Here is a 23,849-nt window from a genome sequence, read left to right on the forward strand (position 1 = left end):
CTTTTTCATGCAGATAAAAGTCAAAACTAATTATGACCCCCCCAAAATAAACCCAATGACCAAAAAAAAAAAACCACTAAATAACACTATGTATTAAAAAGTGCAAGTTTGACTTAAGGTCAAACAAGAACCTGGTACCTTAGAATAGTAGCGCATGGAACAAACAGAAATTGGTTTCAACAAGTTAATCAGAGATCACACATTTTACTGCCATCCATGCCCTTGAAATAGAACTGCAAAAGAGTTTTTGCATTTCATTTACTTGTAGATATTACAAGCCACACTGAAGCGCTCTGTGTCTAATAAAACATAGCATCACTTACACTGAAGATGTTGAGAAAATTTCCTAATTATTTATCACTTCTTTCAGTAGAGTAAAAAAAAACCAAAAAACATTAGAAATAAAGACAAAATATTCTGAAATGTTTAGCATGAGTACAAATAATAGAAACAATTACAATGTACAAGACATTTAATTAATAGATTCCAACACACTCATTTACAGCAATCTTTTACTCTCCAGGCGCACACAAGAGGAATAGATGAATGCTAATTTTGTTGCATTTTTTAAATACAACATTTCTCTCTGAAAAACAACTTCCTCAACTGCAAAAATCACCTGGTCCAAAAATGGACCTTGTTCAACCTGTACTGGAGTAGGAGGTACCATAAAACCAAACTGAACAATTTCCCCGGGACCTTCCCATTGTACATCTATTCCATACGCATGGAAAACACATCTATTCCAGCTCATTCTTCCACGCTTTATTTACACTGCCTTTCATTTCCCATCCTCCCAAACAGGAGAGGATAACGCAAGACATTTCAGAACGTACTTACAGCCCTTAGAAAAACATAAAGGACAAACAAAACATTGTTTACTGAAGGCTGGTATGTCTTCTCCAAAGCGAGCCCTCTCTCCCTATTTGAAATATGTACTTAAGAGCACTTCTAAGAAAAACATTTGTTAAAGATCACAAAACAGTGTGATGTGTTTTCCTCCACTTGTGACCAAATCATGAGCTTCAAATTATTTCACAGGACAACGCAATAAAAAGCAAAAACCATCTTTTCCACACTATAACTAAGAAACTTAGAAACGCTATTCACTTAAGGTCCTGGTATCTTCGCGTTAACTTTCAGATATCATGCCTGTACAAACGGAACTTTGTCCCATTTCATATAATGATGCTCTCTTGAGATACTGAGGGACATCTATGAAAATGAAAAGCAACCTGAGAATGTCTTTCCAAGCACAAATCCAACACCTATGCAGCGGCCTTCAAGTGGTTAAGGTTCTCTCAGTACTCACATGCATTCAAATATATGTGTACATTAAAAAAGCAGATAATAAAAAATTGTACCCTGTAGCAAAGCCACCCAATCTGTCCTTTCAATAAACAGTGTGAAGATTTATTTCCACTTAGATTTATGATATATTGCACAAATAGGTGAATATTTCCATTTAGGCTCAAGTAATACGCCACAAAGAAACAGCAGGTAGGTACTCCAAACATACGAAATTTATCTATTTTAGAAATTCAATCATTACAGCAATATATTGAAGCCAAATAAATGAATAAATTTTAGAAGCTGCATATACAGACCTTCCAGTAGTCAGATTGTAAACTGTAGTACCTCTGGTATGCAGATAATGCTGAAAGAAAGAAAAAGAAACAGTATTGAATTTGTTTTTGTTTTATTCTTTTGAGTAAAACAGAAAAATCTGAAGAGTCAGAACACAATATTAAAATGACAAATGGTTTAATAAAAGTAACACTGCCACAGTAAGTGCCCTGTTGTGTGTAACACATTCCTTGCGATTATAATTTTGTTTTATGAGATGTCAGCTAAAAAAAATTATTTATTATTAATCATCTGAATGTAAATCAAGCAGCATTTTAAGGAAAACCTACAAGAAAAGGAAACATTTTAAATTTTGGGACTTTCTTCCTGGACAATGCTGCTGTAAGATTTACAAATTTAATCATGGAGCTCATTTAGCATTCTCCCCGATGTCCTGTAATTTCTAAAGACACAGTGTGGAGGGACATACAAAGAGAAATCATTTTCACATGTCCTTTCATTCAGTAACTGGAGAAACAAAAGCAAGTTTAAAAAAAAAAAAGGCTCATATGTTACTCACCTAAGAAGAAGAGACTAAGCTGAAAAACAGTGCAAGCACTGCAGCACAGTAATACTCAGCAATGAACTTCCCAAATCACCATTCCTGCATCTCTCTTTTCTGACCTAAAATTCCTGTTGATGCAGCTTGCCCTTTGGCTAACAGGCACATGGCAACATCAGACCAGAATGCAAACAGGCCTTATGTTCTTCTAAGAATTTTACAATAGGCGCTATCAAAACTGTACTGTTTTAAGCAATGATTCTCTGCACTAACACCAAGACCTTGATTTTTCAACAAATCTTCAGATTTGAGAAAGGTTTCTACATGGCGTGCATTTTCCAAACAATAAAAGGAGACAACCTCTGCTTTGAAAAATTACCAGCACTGAGCAGATTTAAGACAGCAAGAATAATATGTACTTTATGAACAGATTCATTTCCTGAAAGTACCACGGATAAATTACGTACCAACATTACACCATCTTTCAATGCCTGTCCTGCTCACCGATTTCCATAACTCAACAAAAGTATATAGGCTTAAGCAAAATAAGAATAAAATAGATTAAATAACAAGGCACACAGAGCTTCCTCTCCTTAAATACACTCTGAGGATACACCCAGTCATCTTCCATCTCCTTTGATTATATCCTGCAGCCTGTTGATCTTCAATCTTTCTTCATTACTATAGCCTTAAATACTTTCGGATTGTCAGTAGAAATAAACACGCTAATAAGCATGCTGATTATCAATGGTAGCTCTCCATTTGGAGCAGGGATAAATTCACTGATTTATTCTATTCAACAAAACAACCAAGTAAAAAGCAAATATCTTTTTGTTTAGTACCTTTTATTTATCCTTCCCCCACCCCCACCAAGCTCACTACCAAAACACTCAGACCTTTCAGATCTTTTGCCAGTCTTCCTAAGTGCTGATCAATATTGTTCATCAAAACCACGCTTCTCATGCACCTAACTGACGTGGTGAAACACACTTAGGCTGTGACTCTCACTGCTGGAACCACCTGTAAAGCCAACTGCAGATTCATTTGGATGCCCAGTACAGGAAAAAAACAAACAGGATACTCATCAGCCTTAGATTATCAAAACTCAAAAGTATAGACATTTATAAGCAACTCAGCTGAACAGAAACTTCTAATAATCTACTCCACTAGACTAAGCTCTTCCAAACTTAAAAGTACAGTTTCCTTCTACCAATCAGTACAAACTTCAGTACATAACTGCAGTCTAAATGTAAGCTTATGAACGTCAAGAGTAAGCACATCTCAGTCACATTCTGCAACTGAGTTATGAACTGCATGTTCACAGCAACAGAAAATGAGATGCTTCCCAAAACTCTTTTTCCAGATTCACTAATAACTTCATGACAGAAAGACACAATTTGCTGCATCCAGACCAGACAAAGCACATGTCAGAGAGTAGGCAGCACAGCAGGCACAAGATTCCACCAAAGCCATTTGCAAGGCAACTTGCCCAAAGTACCACCAGCTCTTCCAATTAACGTGGAGGAAAGATCCTCAATTGAAAAGAAATAACAGTCTTTGCTCCATGATACTCTGCAAGTTATCTTTGGAGTCCTGATGTTTACAAATTATTTTCTTTACTACCTTTTCCACACTTCAATAAAATGCCGACTTCCCACACTAACAGTTGAAATGACTGTTTTAATGTTCCTGCCTCATGCTACAATTAAAAGCAAGTACATGGAAAGCACGGCCTGTTAAAGCATATTTTGTATACGCATATTAGGGAAGAAAGACTTTCATTCTAAAAATCACATTATTCTTATGAAGAATCAAAGAACACACAACAGCCCTCCACTAAGTGCCTGAAGTACCCAATCCTATTTCTGGCTTCAGTAAGCTGTTCTAGGGACTCATCCTTAAAGCTGGATCAGGGGAAGGGTCAGGTGAAGGTTAGGGAAAGGGGCTGCACTAGAGGGCGGTGGGCATGGAACGGGCTGCACAGGGCTGTGGGCACAGCCCCCAGTGCCGGAGTTCAAGGGGCATCTGGGCTGTGCTATCAGACGTAGGGTTTGATGTTGGGTGGTGCTGTGTGGAGCCAGGAGCTGAACTTGATTATCCTTGTGGGCTAATTCCAGCTCAGGTATTTTGTGATCATTCCTCCTCTTTCTCAGTACCTAACTATTCCTGATCCACTATTTATTAATTGCTGGTCATACCTAGAAACCTACCATCCCTTCCTTCTAGAGTGACAGCATTGTGCTGCTACCAGCCACTGCACTTAGCTTCTTGAAAATGAAACGAAAGAATTCTCACTGTTGAGCTGAAAATGTTAACAATAAACCCCTGAGGGATCCCTTACATCTGCTAAGAGGAACTAAATGCCCCTTTCCTCCTCAAGTAAGTTAGACAACTAGCAACTGTTAGTCAAGCACAATTTCAGCACTGAATAAGTGCTCACCTTAGTTACCTGTCAAAGTTTATTTTAGCTCTGATTACAGCTACATTAAACATCTACTCCACAGACACACAAGATTTGCTACTAAGAACAGACAGAAAAAATTGAAAGAGAAGATTCAACTGTTTTTTTTTCCCCCCAGAACTTATGTGAACCACTCCCAATCAAGCACACTCCTATCAAGAATCTTGTACATAAAAAGAGGCTAGAAACCAAATTAGAAAAATTAAGATTTCTGTAAAGCTGAAACTACCTGCTAATTTTAAAGCAGTAAAACTTGACCTTGGAGCTAATCATACTTTCCACCCCCCAGTGCTCATCCAATGATGTGCAGGTATGTACATTGAGCCTAGACTCAATAGAAAAACAGAAATCAAATGTTCAACATTTTACCTAAAAAGCACATTATGGATCTATAAACAACTTCCCCCCCCTAAGTTTTTAACTGTATAAAAGGAGTGCAAATCCACCGAGTTACAAAACTTACTCTAAATGAAGGATTAAAAGACAGAGCAAATCCTACTGAATAAGAATTTTGAGTAGATCCCCTTCTGAGACAAAGTCTATTCTTCATCAGTTATATGATTCTAATAATAATATGGGATACTCTGGATTATTAGAAAGCAAGTAGATACTAATTAACGTCATAAGTCATATTAGTCTCATTTTGAAAATAACATTAAAGGGAACATTGTCATTTGCTCATTTGTTTTCCACTCACGACTGGTCACTACAAGGCAAGCTGATTTTTGTCAGAAAAACATTCTGTGAACCACCATCCTTCCCACACTGCTGTAAACTCCCACTTTTCAAGTTACATTTTCATTAAGTTTCTGAAATGCTCAGTTAAGACATCCCTTTTTAGACTACCCTATATTCTAAAGGTTACCAGAGAGCTGGATCACCTGCATGCTTCTGAAAAGAGAAGGGAATTCTCATTTAAAACATAAGAATAATATGAAAGACGAATTAGAAATTAAAATATCAGAAATCTATACAAAAAATTGGTTTTGCAAGTAGTATCATTTCCAGGAATAATACAAAACTAAAAATACAGAGAAAAGGTTGAAAGGAATCAATACTTATTGAAACACAGAAAGCTAAATTATGCATCTGAGCATCCACGTGCCACTTGAAACTAGCCTTAAGAATCCATTTAAAGTAATCTAGGACTACAGAATATCATAATGAAATCAGTACCCTGAAACCACTCTCAAGCAAGGAATTTTGCAGACAATCTTCTGATTATGAGCTTATTAATGAGCTTTTCAAATCTAAAAGTTCATCACTGTAATTATACCTGTGGAACTGTTACAAGCCAAATATACAGAAACTTTTTTTCCCCAGTGCGCAAAACACTTCTTTCTTCATTCTTAACCACATTCATAACATGACCTTGTCACCCACTAAAAATGCTCTTAAAAGCACAAAGCTGAAAGACCATATTCAACACCTAAAATAATACGGGACAAGCAACTCAATAGTTGCTATAAAAGGGGTTCTTGGATACCTGTATCAGTCCTTCCACTAAGTATTTCATTACTTATCAATTGTAGCTTATGCTCTTCTAGACAACATCATTCTCCAAAATCAATGTTACAATATCTGCTTAAAAAAAAAAAGACCATTTTGCACACATTCTGGTAAACCCGATAGCCCACTGAGTGGTACACAGCATTTGCCATCCTACCCTGAGTAATGGGCTTGTTTGCCCTAAAGGCATAAACAGCTTTTCAGATCAAAATAATCTATATTGCTTGACAAGAATAAAACTCTGTTTGCCTAAAATAGCTCTGAGATGAACACTGTCTTTCTACCCAGAGAATTAAAGAGATACTGGACAGTAAGGAACCTTATCTCCAGTGCCAGAATCAAAACTGGCTTCAGAATCTGTCTTTCAAACCTCCGCCATGCAGTACAAAGCTTGCTTTCCATGAGTTCATACAGTTACATTATATATTAAAAGGCTTTTACAGCCACCTAGAACCACCAGCCCTGCAATATCTACAGTTACACACTGACAGAACCATGCAATCTTATTATTTTTTTCCCCAAAAGACTTTGCTTCCTCTCGTACTATGGATGAGGGTCAAGGGACATCTCACAGTCGTGACAAGGATGATACTATTTTCTTACTCATGCTTATTTAAGATTCCTAGATTTCACACTGAGAACGAATACAAAATAGATTTTACATAATTACCATGCATGTGGCTTCAGGATTTTTTAATCTACTTAATTGCATGAGAAAATTGTACAACTTTACAAATTACATAATTATCTCAGCATCGTGATAGCCAAACTCTCTTCATAGCCAGACTCCAAATATGTAACCAGAACAAACAAGGTGAAAACGGGAAGCAAAAAAACTGCCTGAAAGACATCCCTCTATTAGTGGTTTTTAGCACATTCAATCACAAATCATAAAGTCACAAAAGAATGGCTTTGCTATGGTCTACTTTAACAGATATGCCTCATGATACCTCAAAATTTAAGAGGACTTTGAAGAACAGTTTTTAGTGTTTTAGTGCTAAAGTAAGGTTAGATCTAACTAGATGCTGACACCATCTAGTGGCACCATTCAAGGCTAATGTGACCACCACAGACATTTGGCTGGCTAAACTTCAAAAAGCTAAGCCTCCTGAGATTGGACATGTACCAGTTTATGTGGCTGGATGACATGAACCTGAGGGTACTAAGGAAGCTGGCTGATGTAGCTGCCGAGCTGCTCTCCATCACACATGAAAAGTCATCGGTGTCAGGTGAAGTGCCTGGTCACTAGAAAAAGGAAACATCACTCCCACATGATAAAGAAAGAGAGAAAAGGAAAAGCCAGGAAATTACAGGCAGATGAGCCTCACCTCTGTACCTGGGATGATCATGGAACAGATCCTCCTGGTAGACATGTTAAGGCACATAAGGAATTAACAAGTTATCTGGGTCAGCCAGCACGACTCCTCCAAGGGATGGTCATGCCCAACAAATATGGTAGTTTCCTATGATGGAGTGACAGCATCGGTGAAGAAAGGAAAGGCAACTCATGTCAACCACCTGGACTTCTGAAGAGCCTTTAACATGGTCCCCCATCACATCCTTATCTCTCTGTTGGATAAACTATTTGCTGGATAAAGAATTGTTTGGAAGGTCACAATCAGAGGGCTGCGGTCAATGGCTCTTTGTTCAGGCCAAGGCCAGTGAGTGACAAGCGGTGTCCCCCAGGTGTTCATCTTGAGACTGGTACGCTTTAATAACTTTATCCATGATATAGATTATGGGATTTGAGTGCACCTTCAGCAAGTTTGCTGGTGACACAGAACTAGTGGTACAGTTGATCCTGTAGAAGGAAGGGATGCCATGCAAAGGGATAAACTCAAAAAGTGGGCCCATGTGAACCTAATGGGTCAGGGTAATTCCAGATATGCATACAAACTAGAAGAACAACTCCTTGACAGTAGCCATATGAGAAGAACATAAGGGTCCCATGTGATGAAAAACTTATGAGTCAGTGTGTGCTTGCAGCCTGGAAGGCCAAAAGTATCCTAGGCTGCATCAAAAGAAGAATGGCTAGAACAGTGAGGGAGGTGACTGTCCTTCTCTACTCTGCCCTTAGGAGGCCCCATCTGGAGTTTGGGGCTTCCAACAAAGGAAAGATGTGGAGCTTTTGGAGAGGGGGCACAGGAGGGCCATAAAAATGATCAGAGACTAGCTCCCCTCTTAACACAGGTTGGTGGAACTGGGTTTGTTCAGTCTGTAAAGAAGTCCACAGGGAGGAGGAATCTAATAATCCTTGAGGTCCCTTCCAGTCCAAGCCATTCTATGATATAACTGCAGGCTTGAATGATGTACGATTACATGTCCCTGAGTTGAAGTACTAAGGCCTGGACAGTCAGCCTCGACTCCTGGATGAATCTCACAACCCAGCATTATACACCATCAGTATCCAATCATTAGCAAAATATGTATGATCATTAGCAAAATATGTATCTTGGACAAAACATCTCATTAGCAAGAGATGTAGCTTAGATAAAGCATTATGAGAATGTATTAATCTTTCCTTGTTTAGAAGCACAGGTTCCCCCTTAAGCCCTGGCCAGGCTTGATGTGGAGTCCAAAAGGGAGAATAAAAACAGATGTTTCCACCTAACAGTCACGTAAACTTGTTTATTCAACAATATTCAACAATATAAAATCTGGACCCTCTTGTAGCAAAGTTGGAGACCTCACCTACAAGTGAATGCACTGCATAGGACCCCCCAGCTGCCAGGAAAGGCTCTCCAAAACCTCACTGCAACAAGGGCTTGCTCTCTAGCAAATGAAAATCTGGATGATGGTAAAGTATTAGGGCAGTTGGTGATGTATCTTTCTTAATCACTATTGCTATCCTCATGTAGTAATGGTTAGGTGCATTGCCTTGTTCTGTTTTATTCTTGCTGTATCATTTCACTTATTATCTCATTGCTTTGAACTTAAGATAAACACCCTAGTTTAACTTGATGTCTGACCTTTGTGCTACCCCCATCCACTGGGGAAACAACAACCCAAGGATCTATAATTGTCTATGAACGACAGCAATTTTCTTAAGAATCTTTTGTTGGTAGTAGTAATTTGTAAACAATTTGGTTATATAGTGTGAAAATTAGACAGAAAATGAGGTGAAGAACTGCACAAATCAAGCATAGAGTACAGGCATTACTTCAAATCTGACAGTGTTTCCAGAAAGAAATAAATGTTCATTAAACACATGGGGGATATTTGTAGATTATGGAAACAGCTGATTACACAGTACAAGGTTTTATCCACAACAACATTTTAATTTAGGAAGAAGGCTGTTAGGCTACAGAATTGAAAACATCAAAAGCTGAGGAAATTCTAAGGTTGAGCAGATGATTAAATTAAAAAAGAAAAAGAAAGAAAGAAAGAAAATGTGGAAGTTCAAGCTGAGAAACACAACTCAGGTTTTTTGTTCCAAGGCCTCAGGGAAGGCACTGCTCTGTTTCCTTCAGAGATTTTTGCTGAAAGTACCAAAACACATGTGATCAAAGAAGTCTAAATGCATGTCTTCCTTTTAACACAAAAGGAATGCAGACACACAAATGCAATACATTTACAAAAGACAAAAACCAGGTAGTTCTCAAAGTAATGTTATTGACAAATACACATTCACATCTGGAAACGTAATGTAGCACCAAACTGGTGGGATGCCACTATCCTATGAATGTATCCAACTGTCCGCTGCACAGGAAACTAAGAAGTACGAAACGTTTAAGACACGAGTTAATCATGACACATTGTTTGCTATTACACAAATCCATTAGGTAATTACCTACTTCTAGTTAAGCATATTTACTCTATAAAAGGTCTTAAAATATAGAGAATATCAATGAAGGAACACAGTGGAACCACGTGAAGCTCAAGATCCTTCAAAGAACTTATTCCACAAAGTGGTTTTTAACAAGTGTTATTTCAAACTACCCAAAATGTAAATTCTCAGTCAAAAAAACACAGTCCAGTTATATCCTGTAATATATATCCTCTACCACTAGCAAAACACACCCAAAACAAATAACTATTTATAAAGAGCACTGTATTTCAAAAGCTCCAGAGAATATTCTTATTACTTTCTACAGGAATTCCATGTGACATTTTGAGCTACTTGGAGTTTAACAACAGCATCCTGAAGATGAAACAAACAGCTTTAAAGAGAGACAACCCCATTTTAGACAATTATTAACAATCACAAAAAAAACAACAGAAAATTGTAAACACACTCACTTAATTGAAACACTGTCACCTCCTCCTCGCTCATTCAGATTCCATCCTACTTAACCTGCATCCTAGATCTTATGGGACTCATCAGCAAAAGCCAGCCCAGAAGCAACCCTCATGATTCTACCTATACCAGGAACTGCTCTCTTATGCTCATATGATCATGCTCACTATTCAATTACCTCAGAATACAGCACAATGAAATGGGTTATTTTCCTTAAAAGTTCTGAAAGTCTGACATATTAACAACTATACAAATTCTCTACAAAGCTTTAACTTTAAGAACAAACAAATGCAGGCACACTGTTGAAGCTGGGGGAGTCATTCTTACTACAACTTTATATAAGAATGGTTGATGCGTTTAAATTCCAGCTTCAGTCTGTGTACTAATAAATGAGTAGGCAGTATTTTACAGGTTGATTAAAATACTCTTGAACTAATTAATGTTGTCATACAAATTATTTAGAATATTTTTGTTTCTGACAACAATTACTCAAACTACACTGACACAGCACATCAAAAACATGATCACTCTTGAGTGCGGCACTAACAATTATTTCAGTGCAGCATTTACTGTGTTTTTCTAAGTATGATGTGAATAATCACACATTTTTTCCAGTTATCTCATTAACTGCATTACCTACTACTGTCAAGAATTTCATACAGAGAACAGAAATCCAAAGTGGCCGATGCTAAAAGCGTGCCTCCACTTGTGCAATTGATAGCTGTCCTCCATTTCATTTGCAGGAACACAGCCAATATACATGAACCTTACATAAAATAAGGAACCTCAAGGGAAGCACTAATGATGTCAGACTCCATGAACTCAAAGAGCCTTCAACTAGAATTAAAACCACTAAAATGACTGTCTACACTCTATGCTCCTTATGGAAACCAGTCATGGAAAAAGAAAAGGAATCATCTCCAACTACTAATTACCACTTTCCCCTAAGACCAGAAACACACTAATTTTGGTAAAATTCCAGCTCATGCGAGGAGTGAAGCAACAAAAAAAGATAAGTCTTAGTTGGATGCACAACACTGCTGTGTCCAGATGCCTACATGACCATTCATTAGCCTCCTTAGGCAAAACCTGAGGCTGAAGTTTCCCACTATGGGGCAAGTGCATCATTTTTTCTGCTAGGTTATTTTTAGTTGGATCAGTTCCCCACACAGCTGCAAATTGAATTGTGCCAGGAGAACACAGAGAAAAGCAACAAGTAGAAAGGTGATGGCACTTAAGACATGGCTAGGGAACAATGGAAGCCTCTGAAACCATCAAAGCACTGGTGAATAATTTCCTATTGGGTGGCAAAGACATCATCTTAAAGTTAAGAAAAACATCATAGTTTTCACTGGGAGGAATTCATGTTCTTCTTTCCAAAACACCTGAAGCCAATTCTCACAAGTAATGACCAGAAAAACAAAAGCCAGACACACAGACCACCTTGTAACACATACACTAAGCAAATCAATCTGCCCTACTTATCACTGTCCAAAAACATAAGCTGGTAGCTCTGCCAACAGCTGACGCCTTCTTGCCTATAGCACCTTCTCCTAACAATAGTTGAGTAAAACCAAAAGGACAACTCAATTGCAACGGCTGCAAATGAAGCCTCTTAAGTTAACAACAGCAATTCAAATATATTACATTTTGGCATGACTACAAGTTGCAGCCTGACCTCAGATATAATAAAGAGAAGGACATCATCCAGTAACTTCTGATGTAAACTCATAGCTTTTGTTGAAGACCAGCTTGGTGGCTTTTTATTTTTAAACTGAAATATTGAATCTGAACTTCAATGGATACAAGTGACCCAAAACATAATGTACTTTAAAAGAACAGGTTTGATGGGTCACAGGTAATGAAACAAAAACACATGCTAGATTTACTTGGACCTCAGCAAGACATTTGCCATCAACTTATTCCATATTCAATGTTTATCCATCCCCAACTGATATTCTCCATACAACGCTATCAGGATAGTCTCTGCTTCCAATAACGACATGGAATAACCCGCCACAAATTTTACAAGTCCAAACTCTTACACAGAAGTGATCGATAGCCTTTGTTGCTATAAAATAGCTGGCAACTTGAACATACCAACATGCACAGAGCTATACCTAAACTGAATGATCCACATTTGTCAAAATCTTTGTGAGAGATCAAACCAGAACAACATGAAGCTTTCAAGAGATCTCTATCAACCCAGAACTGCTTCATCTTGATCACGTTCTGTATTTTTGCAATCAACTATTTTATTCTACTTTGTGCAAACTAGATTGCTAATGTTTTTACACAAAGAATGCTTTGCTTTTAATAACAGTAGTTAACAAAATGAAAAGGCTTCCAAGGGAAAATAAATAAATAAATACATTTGCAGGGGACCTGTTAGGTCAGGGCTTGAACTGGTGATTGAGCACCTGGTGAAGGGGTGCCACTGGCCTGGGGAACACAAGCAATTGTGTGCACATTGTGCTCCTCATATGACCAGAAAGGGTGGACCCGCTGCAGACTTGTATAAGGGCAAGTATGGAAGGGATGGCATCTCAGGGACCTAGGCTGCTGCATAACAGCAATTACTGTAGTGCTGGAGAGCCCTTCACCAGTTGGCTGAGTTCTGTTTTTTCTATATGTGACTATTGGCCTACCTGTGAATACTTTGCCTGGTATTGCCAAGAACCTGTCAGAAGCAATTTTGCTTCTTCATGAGCAGAACAACATTAGTCATGTTGCTCTTGATACTTAAGATATTTAAGTAATTACATCCTTCATCATCTTCTCCACAGCTTTATCCAAGGCTAATTTCAGCCTAGACACCTTGCAGTTCTGAAGACCACCCTGCTTCAGGATTTCATACTTCTGGAACTTCTCAGGACTTTAAAATTGGATGTTATACATATCTGTACAATCTAAACATGTCTGAATTGCCTGTACTTCTTAGATCCCAAGCACTTACAAAATTAACCATAATTGCAGTTAGTATGTTTAATAATTAAGGGTAATACGATGATATAAAACTTATTCACACTTTAAACTTATTATGCAATGCACTTCCTGCTTATCTATACACTCCACAATCATTGGAAGGGAGACAGCTATGAGACACTGAGCTGACTTACAGCCTGCAATGAACTCGCAATAGCATCAGCTGAAGATGTTGCCCTATGTCTCAGTCAGCAACACAGCCTGTTATACCGTATAATCATCAGCTCTACCAAAAAAGCAGTCTATTGACCCTCACAAAGAACAAGCATTTATAAAATTCTATGAGCTCTGACTGAAATAATGGTAAAAAAAACTTTTTAATAATTCAAAAGCCTGATGAAATAGACCTAAGAAACAAACACCTAACACCCAATAAGGTCACAGTTCCATTCTCCCACTCAGTATTTAAAACAGAATTTGAAACACACGTTAAATGCCGTCTTTTGCTCTTAAAGTAGCATTTTTCAGCCTTGTATTATCTACTGAGATTGCAAACAAATATGAAGGCATGAGCCCAATCTAAGGCACTCATTCGACACAACCATCTCTTGAAGAAACTGTTAGCTTCTGAAGTTTCCCTCTTTCCCGTTCCAATTAGGAACCCTTTCAAGGTACAGGTTCAACTCTGTATGGCCATGTAGTGAACCAGAAAAATGAAACAAGCAGTGTGGCACTACTACATAAACTAAATAAACTTCATCCTCATAACTGAAGAAGTGTATTGTGGGATTTTTTTTTTTCTTTCCAAATTAAAATTCAATTTAGAAATGGCTAATAAGTTAAAATACAACTGTGTTTTTCATCAGTCTTATTGTGTTATAGGTTTTGAAATATAGTACAAGCCATGAAAACAGTGAATTACCCAAACATTTTGTATTCTATTACATCAGCCATTGGAAATGCTAAAAAAGTAAAAATAAAAAGCCATCTTACCTTTTGGATAATCTTCCAATAAGAGGTTGAAGTGACCTAACTGACAAAAGAAATCAGACTCGACCTTTCCTTCAGCTTTCAAAATTAGCGATTCATAGCAGCGAACAGCCTGAGAAAAAGAAATACAAGGTTGTGAAAATACCGTATTTAACTAAAGCAAGTAATGCATTTTCTGAGCAATAATGTGTCGTTTCTCTCCAGTGGAAGAAGCCCATCATCTAAATAACTTGCAGTAAGGGCTGTTTATCAAACATAAAACGTATTATTTAAGACAGAACAGTTTTAGAAGTTCAACGCTTCTAATGCACATTGATAGCAAACAAGTAACTAAAGTTCTCTGTCAGCTTCAGAAACATTCGATCTCCCAAACAAAAATTTCCACACCATGAAAAACATTAAAAATAATTTAAAAATATAAAAAAATAACATTAAAAATAATTTAAAAATATAAAAAAATAAAATAAAAATAAAGTCATTTTATTCTCATTGTTTCTGGCTTTTATTCTTAATGGAATCACAGTTCATCATCCTACACATTTAACGAGTTTCTGCTAAACTGAAGAATACAGCACCTCAACATGTTTTCTTGGACAATTTATGTAGCTTAACACGCATTTTCAAAGATCTGACTCTTCACATACCGCTGTCACGTCATAAAATGCACTGTTTACTACCTTCCATTTACTACACGGTCACTTCAGACTAAGTATCACTGAAGTTAGAAACCTGAATCCAACAAAAAAGAATTTTACTTTGAGAGAAGCAGCCCTAGAAGTTTGTAAGCAGCACTCACAAAATATGCACTGCAAAGATAAACTTTTAATAAACTATCATCTTCTATTCGCCACATCAGTCATGATCTTTGACCTCTCCTGCTCTTACCTCATGACCCCACTGACAGGTTGGGAGAAGATAAAGTCTTTCAACTACTTCCAGTCACTTCCTTGATTTTGAACATACTAGCCACTAAGGTGAAGTAGCTAAACAAACTTAAAGAAGGTGGAAGAGAATGAAGATCCTTTACACCAACAGACTTTCAAAGCTCTCAAAAACTTGCCAGAATTCCAGTGAATTCAAAGTCCAGCTGGGTCCCTACTTTCCACCAACTCATGGCTTGAATATGCTTCCAGTGTGGTTGCTGTGATGAACTGCTTGATATTAATATACCACCACAATCAGAGACCTTAATATTTAACATGAAATGACAACTTAAGTCATCTTATTAAAACTGTAAGCAATGGGGGGCAGGGGGGCAGCAGTAAGGCAGAGGTGGCACACCAACCTAATCCTGTATTAGCCCAACCAATAGATCACTCTGTCCGTATCTGTGATTTTCTTCATTAAAAACTTGCTTTAATGCTCAAAATGAGAAATTCCTACAACATGAAAATACCTCAAACAGTTAAGAAAATACCAGTTCATATTTTTCATTAATGCTGCAAATTCTGCCTTTAACAACTAGGCACCCAAGGACCTTAAGGATCCCTGCCCCTTCTCAAACATACCCTAGAAGATGCGTGAGAAGCTTCTGAAACATTATATACAGTAGGGATACTAAAAGCCACATCCACGTCTTTCACAGAACTCTGCCCAGCACTCAGTGAGGCAGATTTGCCCTCTGTCTTAAAACATACTCTGAAGATACAGCTCAAACATCTTACTGACCCTGCTGCCCACACAAGGAAAGGTACAGAACACCAAAGCTACAAAACAGAACTTGCTTTTGAAGTAACAGTTAACTGCTGGAGCAATCTAGCTATGCCATCAAGCACACAGCCTCAGCTGATCTCTAACTGATAAGCAACATTGCCTGGAAAGCACTTACACTTAAAGCACACTCATATTCAGGGCTGGTTATTTCATGTGAATTTCCAACTTGCTTCTAGCACATTCTCACCAAATGAAACAGAAACCAAAAGCAAGAGCACCCCTTACTCTCCCATCCCTGGTGTAGCACCTGAGTCAACCTGAGTCCTGAGCACGCTGAGAATGCTCAGCACAAGGCTGTTCTTCCAAGCAGCCCAAGAGGAGTCATCCATACAAATGGATTTACACAGTTTCAGTCCTGGTTGAGGAACTTACTTGCTAATCAAACCCACCTGACAACACCTTTAGAAATAACAAGTATTTATCTGCACAGATTAATCATTTGTTAACTGAATGAACAGATTCAGCAAGAGATTAAAACATTTTAAGTAGGGAGGTCACAACTATATGCATCCACATATGGCTTCTTTGAGTAATCCAAAGATCTCGTTTCAGTGGTTCTGTAACTGTAAAGGTCAGCTATGACACCACTCATGCAACGAATTTCAATCATTCTGGAACACTGAGAATTCTGCAGAAGTTACAAATAAGATAAACAAAAACAAAACCCAGATTCCTAAGTATTGCTGTAAGTCAATACAGCATGGAGGAAATAAGCGTACTCAATGAAGCCAGCTTCGAGGACTGTTAGTACTGACAAATGAACAAGAGAGAAAAAGACCCTGAAATGATAAGGAAGGTTGCTACACAGCACCGTATACTTCCTTCCCTTTGTTCAAGGCCACATGAAGATAAAAGGGAAACCTGAAGAATTTAAGAACATGGCAAAACCATCACTAGCAGCTGCTTTGCAGCATAAAAGCCAAAGCAGAAGCAGGAAAAATACAGGAACTCCTTCAGGAAAAGAAGCTACAGCTTGAGATGGAAAATATATATTTATATGATCAGAAAATAGCACAATAAAGCAAATGCCTACTTGGACTACTAAGAACATGATTTCTTTTCTTGGAGAAAAGCCTCTAGATTTGGGAATAACTCTGTAAGATTAAAAAAATAATAATCCAACAGATAAGACCAGAATTTGAATTATGACACATAAGGACCACTGATAACACCTTACAGTTCTACTGCATAAAGGAGAACGTAGGGAATGTTATCCCTGTTAAACCTAATACAGAGGAAAATACCACTTTGGTTGTAACTATTTGTATTCAAATACTACTGAACAATTTTTAAGGGAAAAAAAAAACAAAAAACCAGCACAGCTTTTTTGAACTGTTTATAAAGAAGATGATGTAACCACGTCTTAGGAGGAAGTTTTTCACTCAGAGGGTGGTGACGCACTGGAACAGGTTGCCCAAGGAGGTTGTGGATGCCCCATCCCTGGAGGCATTCAAGGCCAGGCTGGATGTGGCTCTGGGCAGCCTGGTCTGGTGGTTGGCGACCCTGCACATAGCAGGGAAGGGTGAAACGAGATGGTCATTGTGGTCCTTTTCAACCTAAGCCATTCTATGTATGCCCTTACCCAAATCTTGCAAGCATCACTGACCAAGATGAAAGCAGCTGGAGTATATAGCTAAACATAGCTGCTTATTTTTAATTTTTCAATATATTAAAGGTATGCAATTGCAAGAGTGCACTGATGCAGTAGGTTTTTACTCAAAAGAGAAAAAGACAGAACCACAGAAAGCAAAAAAACTAAATTAACTGTTCAAGAAAAAGCAGACAATAGTATAAAATGCCAGATTCAAACCCCAAGATGTTCCTAGAGCCTTAAAGAACACAACATTAAAGTACAAAAAACACTGCTGCAAATGTACATTAAAAAAAAAAACAAGTCAGTTGCTGCTACTTTCTAAATGTAATGCGAATGATCTGAACATGCAGGCTTTGCATGCAGCTAATGGGAACTGCAAGCAAGAAGGAAATTTTAGGTGGGAAAAAAACAAAACAAAACAGGAGACACCAGCATGCTCTTCACAAATGGAATACTACATATAGAAATGCAATGTTAACCAGCTCTTAAGGGATATCTTACTGTTCCAGAAAAGAAAATAATTCTAAAGATAGTGCTGGATACTGAGGTGATAATTAGACAATTTCTCTGACCAGCCAGTCCAAGGTACATCTACAGACCAGGAAGACAGAAGTCCATGTACGTGCTGAGCCTGTTCTCCCCACCTCAGCATCAAAAGCAAACACTTTCAACAGCTGTCCTTCCATTCCTATCTCCATGCTACAACTGACTGAAATTCACATTATTTTCGAACAACAGTGATGAAAGCATCCTATGAGCCTCTTGATTTAGTTCTAGCTCCCGCTCTGCACCAACGCAAGTCTGATCAAGGCCACCTTAGCACAAGCAAGGAGAAAAAAGACAAGCCCAAATTCTTCACAACTGCTTTTTCCCCTATCAGCAACTGGCTGGATAAACACCAGCTCCTGGGCTACAGATGACTTAAAAGAACATTTCATATACATCTACAAAGAAACGCATACAATTCATATTTGATGAAAGGTAACCTACATTAATTCAACATATCCTTCAGTAAAGGCTCTCTTTTTCTGTATGGATGGCACAATATTCTTTCTTAGCTTTCCTTACTTGCTTAGTATCAACTCCCAGCAGAGCTTTTAGGACTTCTTTATATACTCTTACTCTCTGCAAAGCTCATATTGTGTTATAAATAAAGTTTCTCTCTCATCTGAACACAAGTTAACTCTCCTTGTATTTCAAATGCAGGCTGTATTATATAACAACCACTGCATGGCTTTTAAGCTCAGCGTGATGGTCACAAACATGCTGACACCCAAATCAGTTTAGGCCTCAAAGAGAAAAAATACTGAGCTCCTTGATAATTTTGGTTGGTTTTTTTTGCAAAAGTATTTATAATATTTTTGAAAATCAACTCTGATCTACTAAACATACTAAGATCATTTCAAGTCTTTATCATTTCAGGGACAGTAAGCAGTTTACAGCAGTGGAAACTGATCCTTCCCCACGCATGATTTTTCTAGAGACACATCATCAGCTTTAGCCAATTTATTTTCCCCCGGCTACTGCTCCACAAAATAGCACACTAAAATAAACGCTGCGAGCAAGGAAGAAGAACAAGCAGTTACAGGTTAGCATAACTTGATGGAACCAATTAGGATGTAGGTTTTCAAAAAGCCACTGCTGCAGTGGCTTCTCAATGGTAAATTATCATTTGAGGGGAAAAAAAAACCAATCATACTTGTTACAAGCATTACTGCCGGTTTTATATGGAAGAAAAAGAGAAAGATGAAGAGGCAAACCACAGAAATAAGGTCAGGGTTGCTGAATCTAAGGTCAAAATTAACATGCAAACTATTTGAAAGGTGAATGTCACAAACAAGTGTTGTAGAGGGTGGAGTGAAAGCAGCATGCAATCACTGTTAGAAACAAACTGTAACGTTTTTAAGAAGTAATTTAGAAACCTACTGCAGAAAATAACATCACCAAAACAGCCCTACGATCTGAGGGAGAAAAGCAGACATGAGTAACTAAGAGAGAGCTCAGATCTTGAAGCCATTTATCACTCAGAAGTGGGGGATAATACTTCATTTAAAGCACAGAACTGCAGAGAAGCATATCAACATGCACATATTCAAATGACAAATGGAGAAGAGTGACATTTGAGCAGAGGGTGGAGAACTCAAAAACACAAAGGTGCCATCACTGAATCAGGAACACTTGGTATTGATGCTAAGGTTCTGAGTCCTTTCTGTCACAAGCATAAGCTCCATAATGAAGGCTCCTCACAGAAAACACTGGGAGCTTGCTGGTTTTCAGCTGACAGTGTCCATAAACAAGCACATTTTGATGAACAATTACTGACTGCAGTTGATGTTCAGGATCAACTTCAGGACCCAAACCCATTTTACCCAACTGTATTTACAAAAATTCTTGCAAATATATATTTATATGTATGAATGTACACACACTGTACAGGAAATTAAAGCAGATTTTCAACAACCACTGAACAGAATGTTCTCTACTCTGTCCTTGGAAAACATTTCATGATCTGGAAACCCAAGAGATATGACAACTATTGTATGGAATTTCATCGTTCCAAATCCCGCATTCTATTTTTATGTAGATGCGTGAATTCTCTATTTTATTATTTAAGCAAGCACTAGATTTTTTCATAGGCAATCAAAATGGCTGATTTTTATCAGCATACAGGCAGATTTTTAAATATAATTACCATAATAATATAGTCTCCATAATAACCATCTTTTGAATAAGCTTTAGCACCTTAATTTAGCAATTGTTCTAGAGCCAATTAATTGCCTCACTACACAAACTTTTAGCCTAGTTCATCTGATTGTATTTTAACAATAACTAACTATACCAAACACCACAACACAACTGAGGGGCAAGGGCATGATCCTTTCAATCATTTAGACAGTTAACTCTGAGAGGCAAACTTAAACTTTCTGAAAACATTACAGCAGTTCTATCTGGGAGGATAAACGCTCCTAACTAGATTTTAGTCATATTTTACTTTATTATTTCAACTAAATTAGATGACTGTTTTACTGGTTTCACTGTATAAATAAAACTTTGGAAATACAATTAAATCAACGCAGGAGGGGGAAAAAAAATCAATTAAAACCAGATGGCATTAGTAACTGCCTGCTTTGCTTAAGGAAAAAATGTTAAGATTTCAGCTGTTATTCATGCAAAAAACTGATCTGGTTAAGTCTTGGAAAATGCAACAGTGACTATCAGCTACCAAGAACAGACAAGAAAGAAATGAATAAAGAAGCTTGAGAGGGAGGAGGGGGAGAAGTAGTAATAACAATATTAAAAATATAAAAAAATACACATATGCAGAAGAAATTTTCTACTAAGATTCTGACATAATACACGTGAAAATACCCAGCTTCAGATTGAATAGATGCAAAGTAATACAGGGGAGCAACTGCTATAAGCTATTTAAAAAAGCAAAACAACAAAAAACTCCACCAAACGCTGTTAAACTTGCACAGTTTGAAGTTCGGGCCGAAGAGGATTTAAGTATCAGAGGTGGTTCAACTTTCAGAAATAAATATTATTGGTAGCTTATGTATGAAAATACGAGGAAAAGAAGATCTATTTTAAAACAGACAGAGATGAAAACAGGGAAGAGTGTATGAAGAAGTGTATGAAGAATGTTAACAGGCTGGGAAGTATAACATTTTCAGCACCACAGGAGATACGAATTTGGTAACACTACAGTAAGACACAAAGTGCACAAATTCTGTAGATGGAAGGAACCTGGTTTCGTATACTGAGATGTTCACAGAATCACAGAATTGTGGGGGTTGGAAGGGACCTCTAGAGATCATCGAGTCCAACCCCCCTGCCAAAGCAGGCTCCCTACACCACGTCACACAGGTAGGCGTCCAGGCGGGTCTTGAATATCTCCAGAGAAGGAGACTCCACCACCTCCCTGGGCAGCCAGGGAGCCATGTTATTTCCAGGATTCTCAGAATGCTGTCACCTTTCAAACTGACATAGCTATCATACCAAGAATGGTTCCCCACAAACATCTTCTATCTCATCACTGCAATCGCATACAAGGGTATCACCATGTACCTTTTCCACAGCCATTCATATATACTCCTCTGCTGGCTGATTAATTATGCTTAGACAATGGGAAACCCACTCAACCTTAAAGTCAGCAACACTGGAATATAATCAAATGTGCATGAAAACTAGCTTGCATAGAAAAATGTTGTGGGGAAGAACTTTATGCCCAGTGCCCTTGAAAAGCACCACAGTAATTCCCATTAAGAGCTAAAACTCTTCATAGTCAACAACTGCAAATTTGCAGACTTATCCCCACAGCTTTCCCACTTTATGTGGTATTCTGAACTAAGGACAGTTACAGTGAAGAAACATGAGGAATACAATTCTCCCAGTACAGTCACACAACAAACCACCAGCACCACTACTGAACAGCAAAGCTAGTGAGCCACATTCAAGGAAAGAAAGAAGGTCTGTCTGCCTGTGCAACACCACTACAGCAAGTGTGGGGGAGCGCTCACACAGATTTCAGGGTGATGACAATACACTTAAATATTTCTCAGGAACTTGCCAACAGAACCCCCTGAGAAGAACCCCTTATTAGCTTTGTACTGCATCTTCATAAGCAACACATCCCAAAGAATTCACTAACTGCGGGGTAACTAGACGTATCGGCTGTCAACTGACACTGTTTTGGTTAACATTCAGCTGAACTTGGATACAAGGCCTCCTTCTGAACCCTACCTGATCTGCTGATAAAGAGATGGATATTGAACAAAACTAACTGAGAAAACATGCACGTATCAACATTCACACTGCTTCTCCATGCATCTCTACATGTTTTTGGAGTGTCTATTAAGCTAGAAAACAAAAGTTACTGCAAAGGACACAGCTCTTAGTACCACAGCAGCTGAGAATTCTACCAGCCCAGAAATAAAAAACCCAACATACAAAAATATATGCACAGGAAAAAAAAATCTCAAACTCCCCTCCTCTCTCCCAAAGAAACCACTACAAACATCCAAAGTGACCATTCATCCAGGATACGAAAGACTAAAATTCACGATTTTCTCCAAATTAAAACAAAGATTTCAATTATAGTGTCCAGTACTCATAGCACGCGTCTTAAATATGATTCCAGAGACAACTTCCTCACTTCTCGGCCAGAAGTTACCACAATGATTCACAGCAGAAGTGAAGATGAATAACAAAGGGTGAGTTCATAGTTATATACAAGGAACTCAATTCTACCTATAATTTCCCAACCCACAAGCAGAGTATAACACTGTGAAGACAAGGTGGATTTTATGATTAATCATAAATATATATATATATATTATATATATATACGTATGTATATATATACACACACACACACAGACGTATGTACATGGACAAAGAGGAATGCAATTCATTAGAGAAAAGCCCTGAGAAATTAGGGGCCATCTCACTGTCCATCTTGGCTGAGTGCTTTAGATTGTGTTGTAATTTCTAATCAACTCCATCGTGCCATTATTTCTTCCAACAATAATTTGCACATTCTCTTTTCTACCATGTCCAGCTGCATAAGGTACAATATCCCCTTTCAGTTGGACTTAACCTGGACAACTTAATGTATAATCCTGCAGTACCTCTGGACAAGAAGCCACCAATTCAAACTACAGATAGAGTTCCTTGTTGCTGAGTGCTCTTTTACAGCCAGTTACATCTAAATCCTCAGTAGCTAAATGAATTAAAATAAAATACAAGGAGACAAAAAATTAATCTTCAGACAATGGTCACTTGCAGTTGTTTTTTATAAATTCAAGCCAACATATATCCAGTTCTATGAACCAGCTAAGGTTCTCCTAGGAAACAGAATTAGTTATTGGAGCTTATACACAGTTCACTACTCTTACTGCTCAGCATACTTGCCAATCCCAACCTGCATGGCAAGCAGGCACTTTTAAGAGCTCAGATGGTCATTCCCTATCTGTAGATTTAAAAAAGAAAATAAGCACAAGGCAAGTAGAACACTATTGTACAGAAACTCAGTTTCTGATTTTCAGAACACCTGAATCAGCATCTCTGAGAATAAAAAACAATTTTTGTCTCAAAATATTCAACATTTTGACTGCTACAAAGCATTTCATAAACCCAGAGAAATGTGAGCCCCATTAGAGACTGGAAACGGGACAAATATTTCAAAAGAACAAATGCACAGTTCAGCATTTAATATTCGGAAGTTCACATGCTATTGCCACCATTCATAAACCAGCACGTTCACGTCGTTCTTTCACCAAATATCTCTGTA

General features: G+C 37.9%; 1 protein-coding gene across 1 annotated transcript in view; it reads right to left on the reverse strand.

The window, feature by feature from the left end:
* The window catches only part of KDM6A (lysine demethylase 6A), a 142,925-nt gene that overhangs the window by 97,841 nt on the left and 21,235 nt on the right, over positions 1–23,849 (reverse strand). The window contains exons 3-4 of the mRNA XM_032449218.1: positions 14,254–14,362; positions 1,608–1,657 (exon numbers count right to left, since the gene is read on the reverse strand). Of these exons, the coding sequence (XP_032305109.1) occupies positions 1,608–1,657; positions 14,254–14,362 (159 nt within the window). The remainder of the gene's footprint in view (positions 1–1,607; positions 1,658–14,253; positions 14,363–23,849) is intronic.

Source organism: Coturnix japonica, chromosome 1, assembly GCF_001577835.2.
Source record: "Coturnix japonica isolate 7356 chromosome 1, Coturnix japonica 2.1, whole genome shotgun sequence".
NCBI lineage: Eukaryota > Metazoa > Chordata > Aves > Galliformes > Phasianidae > Coturnix > Coturnix japonica.